Source organism: Gavialis gangeticus, unplaced genomic scaffold (assembly GCF_001723915.1).
Source record: "Gavialis gangeticus isolate Ggan-Ray unplaced genomic scaffold, GavGan_comp1, whole genome shotgun sequence".
In the NCBI taxonomy this organism is placed as follows: domain Eukaryota; kingdom Metazoa; phylum Chordata; order Crocodylia; family Gavialidae; genus Gavialis; species Gavialis gangeticus.
In genome coordinates, this window is record NW_017729033.1 from 69,622,517 (window position 1) to 69,639,537 (window position 17,021).

At 39.1% G+C, this 17,021-nt stretch overlaps 2 protein-coding genes across 2 annotated transcripts in view; both read right to left on the bottom strand.

Annotated features, from left to right (window-relative positions):
* LRRC66 (leucine rich repeat containing 66) overlaps positions 1–6,456 on the bottom strand; it is an 11,085-nt gene extending 4,629 nt beyond the window's left edge. The window contains exons 1-2 of the mRNA XM_019526248.1: positions 5,616–6,456; positions 2,769–2,938 (exon numbers count right to left, since the gene is read on the bottom strand). Of these exons, the coding sequence (XP_019381793.1) occupies positions 2,769–2,938; positions 5,616–6,117 (672 nt within the window). The 5' untranslated portion in view covers positions 6,118–6,456. The remainder of the gene's footprint in view (positions 1–2,768; positions 2,939–5,615) is intronic.
* A 109-nt stretch (positions 6,457–6,565) lies between these two features.
* SGCB (sarcoglycan beta) lies at positions 6,566–17,020 on the bottom strand. The gene is made up of 6 exons (XM_019526247.1): positions 16,929–17,020; positions 14,347–14,556; positions 12,674–12,859; positions 12,367–12,558; positions 11,025–11,156; positions 6,566–10,347 (listed from the first exon to the last, which is right to left on the bottom strand). Exons 1-6 carry the CDS (start codon positions 16,950–16,952, stop codon positions 10,144–10,146), a joined length of 948 nt encoding a protein of 315 aa, XP_019381792.1. The 5' UTR covers positions 16,953–17,020; the 3' UTR covers positions 6,566–10,143.
* Between the last annotated feature and the right edge of the window lies 1 nt (position 17,021).

A 17,021-nucleotide genomic window follows, 5' to 3' on the forward strand; every position in this document is an offset into this window, starting at 1 on the left:
GGTCCCTTCCGACCCTAGAAACTATGAAACTATGTGGACCTCCTGCATAGTGTATTGGGTCCTCTCCATGGTGTTCCTCTTAGTAGTCGGTGACTAGGAGCCTCTGTCAAAGACTGTTTATTCATGAAAATGCTCTATGCTTTTATTTTTTTTTACTCTTTGGTTCTCCACCAGCCTCCTCAGCAGTGTACGTCCAGGGCCATGTTACTCAGCCTGCTTCTGAAACCCCTTCTCCACAAAAAGGAAAGGTGATGGGATTAGCATTAACTCACTTTAAAGTCTGCTTTAGCGTATGAGGGGGGAAAGAGAAAAAGTGAATACTATAGAGTACAGCTGTTCTCTCAGGACCCTCCCTGTTCCTCTGTTCATGTCTTTGTTTCTAAAGGTAACTTTATTTCCTTCAACCCAGAACATTGCCTCAGTAGTATTCTCTCATTCTGTTACCTGATTAAATCATTTTCACCCCTTCAGTGGTTTAATATTAGAGGAGGATAATTCTGCAATATGTATACACAGATGATCAACTGAGGTGAGGAATGAAGCATGAATGTTAAGTAGCCAAAAGTAAAAGTGTAAGGGCAAAACTATATTAAACAAACTCTATTATTGAACTCTATTTACCACTTTTTGATTTGAAATCTTGTTAATTTAAAAATCTTGGTCCTGTGGGAGTAGAAAATATAAATAAAAGATCTTGGGTCCCAATTGGTTATTTTAATTATTGTTATATTTCCTCCTATTCTTCTTTGCAAATTTGTCTTTGGGTAATGTCTATACTTTAGCATAGAAATATCTGAACTACCTTTAAATGAGTTAGATTGGGTCCATGAAGCAATGGAGCAGAGAGCTTCATGGAGGCTAACTGACCCTTCCTATCAGCAGTCCATAACACAGACGAGTGATTCTCAACCAGTGTGCTGTGGATCCTGGGGAGCCTTGGGATCCTTTCAAGGGTTCTGTGGGGTGCCACACAATTTTAACAAAGATAAACCTAGAGATTTTAAATAGGAATCCATGGTGTTAAAACATTCTAGTCTACTGTGTGTCTTTCTGAATTCTTGGTAAAACTAATGAAAACTGAGATCTGGCTTTTTTTGAGTACCCTGAGTCTAACAAAGTTGAGAAATACTGTCATAGACATATTTTGTCTATTGATCCCTTTTTCTGTTAATGAACAATAGTGACCAGGAAAAATAACTTGAGTTATGTTTATTGCATTCTGGAACTACATGGTCTGGCCACTAAGGTAAGTGTATCCATACATAGTATGTTGTAAAAGCCATGTTAACCTGTGTTTTGGTTGATAGTAAGCCCATGCATATTGCTTGTACTTTTATAATGAGTCTTCACCAGCTTCTCTACTTGTAGAGGGCTTTACTAAGGAAGAAGCACCACACATTTCATGACTCCTGGTAACCTAAGCCAGATCCTGTGAAGAATCTACATGACAGATTTTTCAGGGAACCTGAATTGGGAGATCTTGTTCTCCATATGACTCCTGGTGGACTCTAGTCGCTCAAAGTAGAACATTCTGCCACATTTGGGCTAAAGTACAAGAAATCCCATTAGATTTATAGATTTTTGTGTGGGAAGGGACCTCAGCAGATTATTGAGTCCAACCCTCTGCCCTGGGCAGGAAAGAGTGCTGGGGTCAGACAACCCCAGCCAGGTGCATGTCTAGCTTCCTCTTAAAGACCTCCAAGGTAGGGGAGAGCACCACCTACCTTGGAAACCCATTCCAGATTCTGGCAACCCTTACTGTAAAGAAGTTCTTTCTGATATCTAACCTACATCTGTTCTCTGTCAGTGTGGCCATTGTTCCTAGTTACTCCAAGTGGTGCCCTGGTAAACAGAGCATCTCCAATTCCTTGCTGCCCTGGCCAATGAATTTGTAGGCAGCCACAAGATCACCTCTCAGCCTACTCTTGCAGAGGCTGAAGAGATCCAGGACCCTCAATCTCTCCTCGTAGGGCTTTGCCTGCAGGCCCCTAACCATACGAATGGCTGTCCTCTGAACCCTTGTGAGGTTGTCTATGTCCCTCTTGAAGTGTGGTGTCCAAAACTGGATGCAGCACTCCAACTGAGGCCTGACTAATGTCACATAGAGGGGAAGTATTACCTCCCTGGACCTGTTTGTCATGCACCTGCTAATACATGATAAAGTGCGGTTAGCTTTATTGACCGTGTCATCACATTGATGACTCATGTCCATCTTGGTGTCAACAATGAGATCCCTTTCTGCTGCTGTGTGAAGAGGACTTTGTTCTTATTTTCAGTTGAAATAAAAGTTTTGTGTAACATGCTTTTCCTTAAATTATTATGTTATCATTAGTCTACTACGTTGAAGTTGGTGTGTATACACATAAGGTTTAAGGAGCTTTGAATGGGATGGGGTGGTTTAGGGAGGAGTGGTCAGAGTGAGCAGGCAGTCAGATGACCTCCTGAGGTCTCTCCCAGACCTACTTTTCTATGATTCTATGAATACATAAATAGTAGTGTCATTTCATAAGATAAAAAGTCTACTTTTAAAAACCGGCACACTTAAAGTTGTACAAGTATTTGCATATTTTGTGATTTCATGAACTAGTTATGGTGTAAAATAGTTGTCATAGGATGGGGATAAGAGATTTTGTTCAGACATTTAAAAATCATATACTGATGATCATGGATTAATGTCTTACTGCTAAATAAACTATACTTAATATATCATTAACAAGTAGTAATGCAAACCATTATTACTGAACAAATTATAATGCTGGTTTTACAACCTGCAATTTTTTGAGATTCTTGAAGGCATCAGGATGAATTTTGGTTATCTTGTTATTTTGTAAGTAGATATTCTTTAGCTGCGAACAGTTGTGAAAATCATTCTGTTCAATCTGTAATATTTCATTAGATGACAGATGGACACTTTGTAAAGACTGCAGCATTCCTAGTCCTGAAAATACAATGGAAGTCATTGTGAATCTAATGTTCTTGCTTGACAAAATACAAACTGCTTTCTCAGTGCTTCACCAGTTCCCTTAAGTGAAAAATGTTGGCACACCTGGTTGATGCAGTCCTTGAACTTGCTTTCTATTCCACATTGTCCTGTTTTTAAAGACCACATAATATCAATACCAGTTAGTTTACTCTTTTAGCAATTACATATGATCTGAAATTCTCCTATTTATGAGTTCAGAAAAACAGGAATACTCCTCCATGCTGTCAAAAAACATCTCCATATGCATACTTCCCATTTGTAGCTATTTGCAACTAATAATTATTTTTCACCTTCCTGATTCAAATGGGGTTCTTGTTGACCATGTCAGCAAATAAAATTAGTAAAATATAGTTATGCATCTCTCCACCTAGTGGTTTTGTATGGAGGTTATTTTATAGGGACCCGCCCCTAAAAAGGACTTTTGGTAATAGAAAGCTCCAAGGGCACCTTCTGGCTAAACCACATCTTTGGCCAAATTCTGTTGTCAAGCACATATGCACAGTAGCTATTGAAGTCTACTATTATCCCATGCATGCTTTGGGAATGTACTGAATTTAAACACTACCTTCAAGCATGACAGTTTTGGTATATACTGAATTCCTACAATTTTCATTTGATTATAAACATCAGACCAGTGTTCCTCTGCAAGACATACTGATTCCTTGCCATATATGACAGCTTATCAACCACATGGTTACATTTATCTAGCAAAACAATCACTAAGATGCTCAGCAATATTTTAACTCAAGCTGTGTCAATAGCTTCTACAGAAGTGCCTCAAATTTCAAGATAAGGCACAAGTTGCCACATTATGGAATTATTTGAGGACAAAAGGGCAAAATAGTAGGGTGAAAGTTCATACTCTACTTCAGGGTGTCAAACTCAATTCAGGCCAGATCCTGACTTCTGGGCTCCTAGGCTCGATTCATAGGGTCAGTGGTAACAAGGGATCTGGGGGCAGTAGTGGGGATCAGGTTGGCACAGGGTAAGTGAGGGCTGTATCTGCAGTCCTGATGCACCCCACTGTTACTGACACCCATATCCATCAGGGTCTTGGGGCCCTGAATTCTGGGGCAGACCCAACCCCCCTCGCCCTTCCTCCAACTTTTGGTAGTCTGCTGGTAGCCCAGTAGGCTAGCTGGGAGGGCTCTGAAGGCTGGATCTTTGACACCCCTGCTCCACTTAAGTCTTATTTGATTTTAGGATTATTCAGGACTCTACCATAACGTTTGAGTTCCATTTACAGACACTAAAGTGTGTGAAACTTTTAGCATGACCAGAACTTTTTTTCCAAAAGGCTTTCAGGGCTCAAGCACCATCATAAATGCCAATATTTTTCTAACTTGTTCACTGCATAATTTCATAGTTTCATAGTTTCTAGGGTCGGAAGGGACCTGAGCAGATCATCTAGTCTGACCCCCTGCCATGGCAGGAAAGAGTACTGGGGTCAAACAACCCCAGTAAGGTGGTCATCCAACCTCCTCTTAAAAACCCCCAGGGTGGGAGCCTGCACCACCTCACTTGGAAGCTGGTTCCAGACCCTAGCCGCCCTGACCGTGAAGTAGCGCCTCCTGATGTCCAACTTAAACCTTCCCTCCGCCAGCTTGTGACCATTGTTCCTGGTCACTCCTTGCGGCGCTCGGGGGAACAGGGACTCCCCCAGCGCCTGCTGATCCCCCCTAACCAGTTTATAACAGGCCACAAGATCCCCCCTCAGCCTTCTCTTTTGAAGGCTGAACAGGTTCAGGTCCCGCAACCTTTCCTCATAGGACCTACCCTGCTGTCCCTTGATCATACGAGTGGCCCTCCTCTGGACCCTCTCGATGCTGTCCACATCCCTCTTAAAGTGCGGCGCCCAGAACTGGACGCAGTACTCCAGCTGCGGCCTGACCAGTGCCACATAGAGGGGGAGGATCACCTCCTTGGACCTGCTCGAGATGCATCTGTGGATGCACGACAAGGTGCAGTTGGCCTTCCTAGCCGCCTCCCCACATTGCCGACTCATGTTCATCTTGGAGTCAATAATGACTCCAAGATGAACATGTGCGCTTTTTAGAGCTTCGATTGTTGAGTCACCATTGCAGTTTCCTCAGTACCATAATCTATGCATCTAAGCCTTAAATCCTTCCCCTTCTTACCATCAGCTGTCAGTTTTGGTTTGAGTTTTAAATTGAATTATATTCAGATACATTTAGAATTGGGTGACATCTGTGATAAAAAAAAAAAAGAACTGGACCATTTGATTTTGAATTTCTGAAACACTGAAATCTGAGCCAGTTTTGTATGTGAGTTTTCACTTCCCTCAAGGATGGAATTTTAAAGTCCCTATCCTTTTTCACTAATTTTCTTTTGGCTAGGGTAGGGATTCGGACACCACAGATCTGTGGATGCAGATATTGGCATGAGTACATCCAAAGGATATGGAGGCTAAATTCATTGATTTTTTTGAGGCATTTGGTTACTACAGTGATGAGAACCATAGAAAAGCCTGTAAAAATAATTTTGTTCTGCTCCCTTTGGGCTTGTATTAAGGTGATTTTTTTCATGCCTAACACCCCTCACATAACTAAATAACGCATTCAACTAATTTAGTCTGTAAATATATATTTAAAATCTCTCAGCTGATACTTACCCCTTGGAATTGCACTAAGATTATTTCTTTCAATTGCCAATACTTTTAAAAAAGGAAGGAGACTGTAAGTATACACTCTTCTGTGTTTTTCAGACCGGTCTTCAGATTTACATATATCCAGAACAATATAGTGGATAACATTACCATTGAGGTTTAGAGTTTCCAAAAATGGTAGATTTCTGAAGGAATCTAAATGGAGTTCAGAAATCAGGTTATTACTTAGATTCAGGTGTTTGATATTCCATTCTTCATCTCTCCAGTTAGACCACAGTACGACACTGATGGTGTTATAACTTAAATCAAGTACTGTTACTGTTGGTGATATATCCGTGGGGACAGTAGACTTCCCCGTAAAAGAACAATTCATCAGGAACTTTCTATCCCACCAGCATTTGGAATTGTAGGGAATACCAAAACCTGTCTCCTGTGACTTGAACCCTGAAGATCCAGTATAATTAAGAAAAAGGACCAGAGCCATGACACTCAGGTAAGAATTTGCCATAATATCTAGAAATAAATACACATAATTATTAATAATTAAGAAGCATGAAGGTAAACAGAAATATCTTAATGTTCCTTTAAGTTAAAAAAACAAACCTCACAATGTCTGTAAACATTCAATTTTCAATTCGTTACTTTTTAAACTGCATATTTCACTTAAAATTCTTAGAAGCATATTTTCAAATTATTCTTACTTTTTCTCACAGATGACTAGTCCATACAGCTACTGCTCAAGAATTTGTAAACTATTACTAGGGACTCTTGATCCAGTTCATCCCATTGTACATAGTTATTGCTATTGGGCAAAGTCTACCAGTCATAATCTATGACACACAGAAGTGGAATGATTCTCATGCTATCAATAAATAAAACACCAGCACTGCTATCAATAAACCAACATGTACTTTAACCTTACATTCACTTGTGTATAAAACTTGTAAAGCAGAGTCTGGATTTTAGAAATTTATTTGTTTCATTTCAAAACTTAAGCATTAGAAACTTCATACTTTGTTTTAACATATTCAAATGGCCACCTTAAAAAATGCAGAAGATTTTTTTTTTCCAAGAAGCTATAGTAGAAGTATATAGCAGTGTATTTTACAGAGGCACACAGCCTGTACTTTGAACACCTCTAGAACCTCAAATGCATCTGTAGTAGTTAAATAAACATGTGAGCACAACAAGTCTTTAAACAAAAGTAGAGAATACAAAAAGTGAATTAGTTAAAGTCAAACCACAAATAAATGCACAACACAGGGTACTTAAGTCATTAGTATTTTTAAACTGTGTAAACTTTAGTGAAGGCAATCAAATATACTAACAGTATACAAATAATTAGCAATAGCACCATAGATATTAATCCTTATCTGAATAAGGATTATTTTTGCTGACTTTCAATTAAATATAAATAATTTTTAAACAAATTCAGCTGTAATTTAACAGTATTGCAGTTGTTAGAAACAAATCTTTCAAATGAACTTTGCATTTAGTGTCTCAATAAGACATTCAATAAGAATGCTAAGTGTAGGTAATATTTTGAGTCTTGTGGGTATCCAAAAGTTACCAATATTCATTGTATAATGGTTATAATGTTCCGTGGTAGATATTCTAATTAATCTAGGTAATAAATTTGACTACAATTTTTTTACCTTTTACCAAAAGTACTGTCACTCTTTATATCATGCTTTTATAAATTGAAGCTGATGTAAAAAAGTATCAGTTTGCCGTTAGAAATAGAATGATAATATTAGAACTTTTGCGTGTTTCAGGGAAATTTAATTTTAGTACGGTATGGATAATGCGTATCTGTTTTTGGAAAATAGTAAGATTTATGAATGAAACACGCAGTGTAAGTGCAAAATATTAAGATTTATTCTGCCATGTCTAACGTGTGTCGATTTACTTTCACTTATTTCATATTGTTTTTATTCAAGAAAACATCAACCAAAAGCAAAACTGAACACCAAAACGTGAACACATCCTAAAATGCAATTATTGTTGTCTTCATCCGTTCCTCGTATAAACCTCTTTACTGTTCACCCCCAGTTGTTGCCTCCCATCTAAACTATGGCTTCTGTCCTGTAACCTGTTCCATATTAATGGACTCCTGCATTTACTTCATCAGGGTCCTTCTAAAGTCAAAAGCACAATTCAGGAGAAGAACCTAAGACTGCAAAAGCTTTGGAGCAGGGAACATAACAGTCTTTTGTGAAATACCTTGCACCCACATGGGCACCATAAAATAATAAATTAGAATGTATTTATCTTCCCATAACAAATGACACATTCAATTGTGAAGTTAATGTGTAACAGTTGTTACAACTCTTAGGAAAAGAATACATTCTTATCTAGTAAAACCTGGGAATAACATTTCCACGAAACTGTACATGGCTTCTTGTTAAGTACTGCCTGTTGTAAAAGGAAACCATTTCAAAATAAAGGTAACAAATGAAAAAGGTTTAAAATAAGCAAATCTAAGTTCCATTGACATAGCAATATGTGAACTTCTCTCCAGAAACTGTTGTAGGGTATAATGGTTTTACTGAGGACCTCAACTGATCATGATATGTAAGAACTTGTCTAACTTTAAAGCGGATAAACAATTCTACTTGCATTAAATTTAGATAATGTGCTTATGTACCATGCTATATTTGGGCCTGACGTACTGTCATATTTAGAACTGTGGATCAGTACACATTTCTAATCTGCTAAATTAGAATGTAAATACCAGGTTACTTAGTAACACATTTGCATTTTTATGAACTGTAAACAACTATACATCTTTTTAAAAGTTTTACAGTTATGGTATTGGTCATTACTGCTTATACTAGTGGTATACCAGTGTTTTGAGCATCACTTGTAGAATACCATAAACTAATAAAATTATTTGTATTAAAATATCTAAGAAAAAGATATTGTCCTAGACAGTGAAAAACTATTGTCAATACACCTCAAAATATCACTTTAAGTAACATAAATACAGTGCTTTGCATAGTTTAAATAAATGTCACAACATCATGATGATGGGAAAAATACTCTTGATCAATCACAAGTTGTATTGATAATATTTCAAACACGAAAAATGAGCAATTCTACTTAAAATAACATTTGTACAATAATACTAATGGATGGAAATATTTCCATGGTAATACTTCTGAATCTAGGAAGTATTTTTTTAAATAGGCATCATAATATGTAGCCGAAGTAAGGGGAAATTTAAACGAAACTCTGCTATAGGTTCTTTCAGTCACTATATATAAATGTTTTGGCAAATATTAAAATTACAAACTAGTCATTTGGGATTTTTCATACAACAGTGACCATATTCCTATCAAGCATACAATCTTTGGCTTTCATTTGATAGCTGCCTAAAGGCTTTTATTGCCGCCCAAAAGTTGAATCCCGATGTTCTTTCTCTAAGCTTCTGTTTGAATGAGGTAAAGGACACGCTTATAATCGGGACAGCTTATTTTACTAGCTGCCTATATGACGCCCAGATTTTTCTTAAAATGTCTTCTGAAAGATCCAACCCATTGAAAAGAATTGTAATTATGAAGACTTCATATTAAGATTCCAACAGTCAATACTTATCAACTGCAAATATAACTTGAATCTATTTTGATAAAGATTTAATTGCCTTCACCTGGCCACAGTTTTAAAAGCCAACCTCTGTTTTAGCATCCAAAGTGTAAGCATGGGTATTGGAACATGCCAAACAGTTTGATGCACTTTGATGTCCAGCATGAGAGCAGTTATTTAGATGATGGATTTTCTTCACCCCAAAGAATTATTCATGTGAAAGTGATTGAAGGTGGATGGAAAAACAGTCTAAAAGGGAACGCTTGCCCTTTGCTTCCCCTTTTGTGTAGTTTCTCTCTAAAAAGTTGGAACATTCAGTTAAATTACTCTTGGGAAGATTCCTAGTTATTTCACTGGGGTTCCCTTCATTCCTGCTAAGCACGACTCTCATGAAGTGGGCTACAGATACTTCCCCATCTCCTCCTCTGACCCCTTTCTTTAAAGGTGATCCAAGCGGGGAGGGAGGCTCTACAGAATAAGAAAAACAACAAACAGTGTGACTTTTCCACATACCAAAGTTGGAACAATGATCATCCTCCAAACCCTGCCCCTTCATTCTATGCTGATTCCAACAACCTGTTAGGAATGTAGGAAGAAAACCTGCATTCCAGAGGCAGTATTAAAGGCACTTTTGCACGAACACTAAGTGCCTTGTTAGGATCAGGTCTTCAATAAAAATATCTTTTGATTGCAATTAATCAAGGTACTTCAACTGAAGGATGTGCTAAGTCAGAGCCATTATTAGAGTAAATGCTTTAAATACTGAAAGTGTGCAATAAGGCATAATACTGCTAAACACAATGCCCTGTGTTAAAAATGCTAGAAAACAAATTTAAACAGCTATAAACTGCAAAACAATAAATCCTTGCATGCAATTGTTTTATACAGACAAATGTAAACAAGTAAATGAACTCTCCAAGCAAACTCTCTCCTCCAAGTGCTTTTATGTTCAGTGCATGGCTCCACAGGGATTGACTGCAGTTTGACAACCCATATTGTGGCTCGTCACTTGAACTCTAAATAGAGTACCATCTGCACACATGCAGAGCTTATAGCGCACCCAGTCGCCATTGTTAAACTGTTCCCCGTAAGAAGAACTTGGCAGTCGAGATGTGCTGACCATAACAGTTCCATTCAGAATGATGCTGTTTTCCTAGTAAAAGAATAATTATGCAAATGTTCAAAAAGAGGTACAGTATTTCTTTTCTGAAGAATACATTTAACCAATAACTCTTTTCAAAACTACCTTAAAGATGTAAACAAAATAAGTTTTATTTAGTCTGTGAGCTATAACTTCACTAATTTTACCAATGATGTCATCATACACCTCAGTTCTGACCTGCAATGCATTTTACTCTTCCACTTGTAGGTCAATATTAAGCAAAAACTGCTAACTGTATAGCAGTCATATTTGCAGTGTTAAAGAATATTTACCGAGGATTAAAAACAAATATATTGAGTTTTACTTGTGAAACAATAAATAAGACTTTACTTCATGTTTCCAGACATGAAAGAAAAATGTTTATTTCCATGCTGTTTTCCCCTTTACCTATTCCCCACTCCAAGCAATCCACAGTGCTAACACAACCTCAAAAAATTATTTAGTACAAGTTAGCTCAAAGCTTTTGAAAGCCCTTTAAAAATTGGACTAATATATTTGCTTTTGTAGTATTTCCAAATAACAAACTTCAGTTGAACTACTATTAAACTATATTTTCATAAAACATAAGTTTCTGCAGATTGGATCCCTACAAGAAATGCAATAATTAATCTATCATCTTCAGTTTGAAAATAAGATAGTATAAACAATTGCCAACATAAAATACTTACTGCTTTTAATTCCATATCGCCTCCCATCCGAAACTCAATCATTTTGCCCATAATGAAAACTCCTTCATTTCCACGTACAATGGCACGTCCATCAACCTTTATATTTAGATCACTGGTAGCATTGCTGGTAATCTGAAAGAGTGGAAAAAAAGTAAAGGTGGGTACAGTGTGAAAAGTTCCATTTATGTGAGTCTAAATAGTTCTGTTAAATTGTTTAACTAAGAGATATCAAAACTGCTAAAAATTTTCATAAAGTATTAATGCATGTTGTATATCATTATCTTTAAATCTCCAAAGGCTTCTCATTTAGTTATATTTAGAAACAAGGTTGTCGTTTTTTTTAAAAGGTCTGTTTTGACTAAAAAGCTTATCATTCTAGCCTGTCAGATGGATTATACTTGCAGATTACTGATATCCTTGTTATATTCAAACTTGATCAGCAATCAATCTGAGAACATTTAGAAGGATACACAATTCATTTGGGTTCTAAAATTTAATCTAAATGGGTTTTTTGCTATGAAAAGTGACTATGGAAAATTGCTTCCTCTGTACTGGCTTGATTTACTCCTTGTATGCATTGAGTCATATCTGTTTACTGTAAGGATAAAAATAACTTTTCCACTTTTTAGCAGAAAAGGCTGCAGAGCCCTAATTATACGTAATGACGTACAAGAAAAACATCAGTTTGGCTGTAAGTTCCCTCATTGAGTCTGTAGGACTTGCAGCTGGAAAACTTTTTACTTGGAAACAGAATGTATTTGATTTGGAGGTAATAAATTGACAAATACAGAACTTCATGTCGAGGTTTTCATTTTCAATTTAATTGCACTTAAAAAACTTATGTGCTACACACAAGTCATGTGACTTACACACATTTGATTACAACCAAAATATAATCATCAAGAAAAAGAAAATAGGTACAATTTTGGTGATTAGCTTTGTAAGTTTTTAAAAAGATGAGATGCCCAAAGATTTTTCAATGGTAGTAATCATACAGCTAACTGGAACTACTACCTGTGCATGAAGTACCCAATATCAAATAGGAATGTGGGCATTCCTTTCCATATAGTTATATTATAATGGCTAGTTAAAACATTAGTGTTGTTCTAAATTATTTTGTTATTTACCAAAGTGTGGTAAAAAACCCCATATACTTATCACTTTTCAGGACTGTTTTTTCAGGGCAATATTATTTTCATGCCAATCATTTTATGGTTAAAATCCTGCATATGCTTGAAAGGCTACATTTCAACAAAAATACATTTCTTGTTAGATACAGAACTGTCTGATTGTGAACTCTTAGGTAAGGGAAAAAGAGACGAGTATATTGAAATAAGCATACCCTCTCTGTAGATGCCTTTTGTACATTCAAAATTTTCACTCCATTTGGCAAATGAAACTCGTGAGTCTCATAGTCTGTGCTGAACAAAGTATTCTGTGTCCGTGGGTCAACAAATTCCATACCAATATCACTGGTAATGGAAGTTTTGTCCTTTTCAACACTGAGTTTTGTTGTTCCTTGCTGAAATACAATCTTCAAAAAGAAATCATGTTAATCTTAAATGTTTCTGTTATATTTACGATTACTACCAATACTGCAATTCCCCCACGTTATTGCCCGTATACTGTCAACTCATGATCCGACTTACAGGCTGGTTATTCCCAGTGATCACCAAATCTTCATTACGCCTGCCTCCTACAGTACTCTTATACAATGGATGTATGACTCCCATGTCAGATGTTTGTTTAAATCTCAGTAAGCCACTCTCATGAAACTCCATGCTATCGCAACCATTGGGCCCAATCCGAATCACAGCCCAGATAACAAGTGTGATCTAAAGGAGTAAAAAAGGGTAATTTTGTATCTATGAACACTGTAGGAAAACAAGTGTGTTCAGAAGACAAAATTTAATTAAATGTTACACTTAAAAATTTCTAGCAATGAATCACTTTTACAATGCAAATGTAAAAGGAATTGTTTCTATTAAAAAAGAAAAAAAACAAAACAAAAAAACCTGTCCTTTGCCTTACTGTGTTAATAGTTCCTACTGGTAATACCAGAATACAGTAAGTAGCAGCTCTTATTTTAAATACAAATTTTGAAATAAAAACTCCTTTGAAATAAAAACAAAAAAAAATCTATTTTTGTATCAAATCACTGTACACTATTTAAATTAAAAAATCAAGTCATCTTGCTGTCTGAGGTAACAGCTGCACTCTAAGCTAAATAAATTCAAAGGAAGGGTGTTAACGCAGGAAACAGTTAATCATGAGTCAAGAAAACTCCTCAAAAGTTGTTCGTATACTGAAATGTTTAATTATGAGAAGAAATAATTTTATTATTTAGAGACAATGAAAAGTAAAGGCGGGCATTCTAGTAGTGAGCTAGCAAGTAGCAAATCAAAGTGTAGGGTTTACAAATGGTCATAGATGCATTTCAAAAACTAAAGTTCCATGGTTAGCTGAGGTGATTCACTCCATTTCAGTATACTAACTCTGAATGTACATTGCACTGATACTGCTTTGTGCTGTTTGCCATTGTTGAGCTCCTGCTCCTTGCCCAGTGAATATTTAGATTCTCAGACAGGAAGGTAATAACGATCCATGTAGCCCTTTGGATAAGAGAATGTTCAGATTTAGGGCATTTACATGTGCTCCGGGGCAGGGAGGGGACACTTTAATTGGAGCGCCTGGACTGTCTCATATATCAGCATCCCCGCACTTAAAAATAGCGGCAAGGGCACTTTAATTAAAGCTCACTGAATGTGCTTTAGTTAAAGCACCCCGCCGCCATTTTTAAGCATGGGTACACGGATGCACAAGATGCTCGAGTCTGCTGGAGCACGGTAACTACCATGTTCCAGCACACTTGATTGAGTCTGCTCCAATGCACTGCAATTACAATGTGTCAGAACATTATAAGGCACCCTTAGATTTTAAGCTGTTTGAGTCAGGAACAGCTTCTTAATTCCTGTAAAACTTGCAAAATTGTGTCACTTTAATATAAGTAATCATAGAGGACTTTAGCAAGAAATGCAGTAAAAGGAGAATATAGTTGGTTATTTCTTTAGATGATAAGACCCAGAAAAAACAATAATTTGGAAGCTGTTCCAAATAAAAAACCCCAAACCTGTGAAAGTTTTGTTCATACTGCTAATACACGGAAGAGGAGTGGAAAAATAAAAAATAAATCTTTACATTACAAGTTTGTGCTGTCAATATTATTCTGATGTATACTGCAGTAAGTTTATCTATTTAGCAAAGGCTCAAATACAAAACAAACATAGCCAAATGTCACTTGCAGTCTAAGTAATGTACTCACAATCAAATTGATAACAGCCAAAATAAAGAGGAGGACAATCACACAAATGGCCAAATTGCCTTTCCTGCCTCTTAAGCCTGTTTTATGAAGACGGTCTTCATCAATTGGAATATATCCAGCTTTAAAGTTACTATTGTGTTCTTTATTAATGTTCCTCCGCTCGACAGCTTTCTCACGCATAGACTTCTTCACAGGACCATTAGAGCTTTGCTACAAAGTGATGAAAAACATCAAAGTTAGAATTTTAAGTGACTTGTGGAATATTTAAACTGTCATTCATGTTTAGAATTTCAGTTTTTAACTCACCACATCAGTACAGATAGTGTTACCAAAAAAAACCAGTTACAAGGAATTTATCAATTATTACGATAACATCTACAAATTATCAGCAAGATTTGTTGCATTAGCATTTCAGCTGTAAATAATTTAATGGCATATTTAATGTAATAAAATATATTTCACTGTACATATTTATGTATTAGAGTCAACATGGTTCTATCAGATTATTTACTGATGGACAAAGATTTTTTTGGTTTCCTCTAGACTAGTGGGTAAATCCACTAAGACACTTGCACAAGAATTTAGGAAACGATGAGGATGCAAGCCATAAAATACATCTGAAGTGCAGTTGGTATTACCCATTTTTCCTGTTTTTATTTGTCTAACATACCCACAGGAAATGGTAATATACAATGGTTCTCAACCTTTTTGGACTCAAGACACTCCTCCATAATTTTTGTGAATTAAGTAGCACCTAGTTTATATATTACAGCGCTTACCTCCTTGCAGAAAGGCTAGGTAGTGTGGGTGGGGGGCTGGTCAGGCAGGGACAAACCTGAGCCAACATTTATCTACCTATCTTAGCTTATCTCCTCACGCCTCAGGGCACCCTTCAAAGGATCTGGCAGTGGGCAGCCTGGCTGAGAATCACTGTTATAGACTAACACAGGGGTTTTCAACCTTTTTTACTAAGTGTACCCCTGGTGGCTGGATGTAGAGCAGGAGCCGGGGGGGGATAGCGCATGGCTGGATGTGGAGTGGCGGCAGCAGCCTGGGGTGGTGGCAGTGGCTGCCATGTGTGAGCTTCCAGGCCCCCACCCCTCTGCGTCTAGCCAGCCAGGCAGTGCCTGTGTGGCCCACAAAGGGGCACTGCTGCCCCCCTCCCCTGATCCTGGGAGGTGGTGGCATGGGGTGGTCCTGCACACCAGCATGTACCCCGTAGGGCAGGGGTTGTCAACTGGGGGTATTCGTTGGCAGGTGGAGACAGAATACTGCCATGCACCACCCCGTGCTGGTGCACAGGCAACACCCGCCTAGTTGGATGTGGTGGGTGGGGGAAGCTTGAATGCGGCAGGTCTCACCACTCTGCATTCAGCCATGTGCCACCCCCTCACCTCCACTCCGCATCCAGATGTGCGCTGTCCCCTCCCCCTGAGCTGCATCCGGCTGCTGGGAGTACAATGATCCATGTCCAGCTGCCAGGGGTACACTCATGCAAAAAGGTTGAAAACCGCTGGCCTAGGGCCTTCCCAAGTATCCCTGGGGGTATGTGTATCCATGGTTGACAACCCCTGGACTAACAAATACATGTACAGTAAAGGCAAGAGAGAGAGAGAGACAGCGCGTCTGTGTGTGTATGTAGCAAACAAAGATGTATAGCAAAAGTTACCACGGGCTGAAGCTCGTTTCATTAAAGGCTGTGAAAGGACCTGCACAAAGGGTCTCATGAAATGAGCTTCAGCTCCCGAAAGCTTGTGCTATGTATCTAGCTATCTCTGTATCTCCCACAGCAGAACACTTGCACCCACCTGCCTTTGATTCCTGCTCTACCCAAAGTTTAAAGCCAGCTGCCTGGTAGTGACAGCAGCACTTGTAGTCAGGCAGTGCCTGGGGAGTCAATTGACTTCATGGCTCATTGTCAATCCCCCTGCCCCGCCCTGCCCCGACAGGCTTAAGGGCCCTCTCTCCTTTTTAATGGCCTTGCTAGCCCTCCCTCCCACCCACACACCCACCGAGCTGTCCTGTCTTCTGCCATGCTGCTGCCTGTCAGCTGCTCCTAGTAACAAAGCTCCTGTTTCCCAGCCCCGCAGACTGTTTTGAACTCCTTCCCATGAAGCTCTTTGTTATTGCTTCAATCTTAAACTGAACAAGGCAGCCCTAGGCCCCTGGCCTGCACCTACGGCCCCTAGCCGCTTTTCACCTGGAGAACAGACCTGCTGTTTCAGAGGCGAGGCAGCACCTCACGGCCTGCACCCCTTTCCACAACCCTTAGTCCGCTGGTGCCAGGACTGAGGGTGGGCTCAGGCTCGTGCAGGGTTTAGCTGACGGCTGAACAGGGCTGGAATAGGGATGGGGCGGCAGCCGGCGTCTGAGCTCCCTCCCAGCCCTGCCTCCCTACACTCCGGGCCTCCCCTCGGGGCATGAGCCTGGGGGGGCGACCCCCTGCCGGCTGAGATGCGGCTCCAGCTGCACGGACCCGCCCGGCCCCAGGGCTGCCAGTTCCCCGCAGCCCGAGGGCGCCGTCCGTCCTCCCCGTTCAGCAGCCGGAGCCACAGGCCGAGGGGCGCTCGGCTGGGACCCACCTGCTCAGAGGCGGCCGCCGCCATCTTGCGCCGCTGCCTCTAGCCGTCGGCTCCGCCCCGCCCCGCCCAGTCCGCAGCACGTTGCGGAGGCCC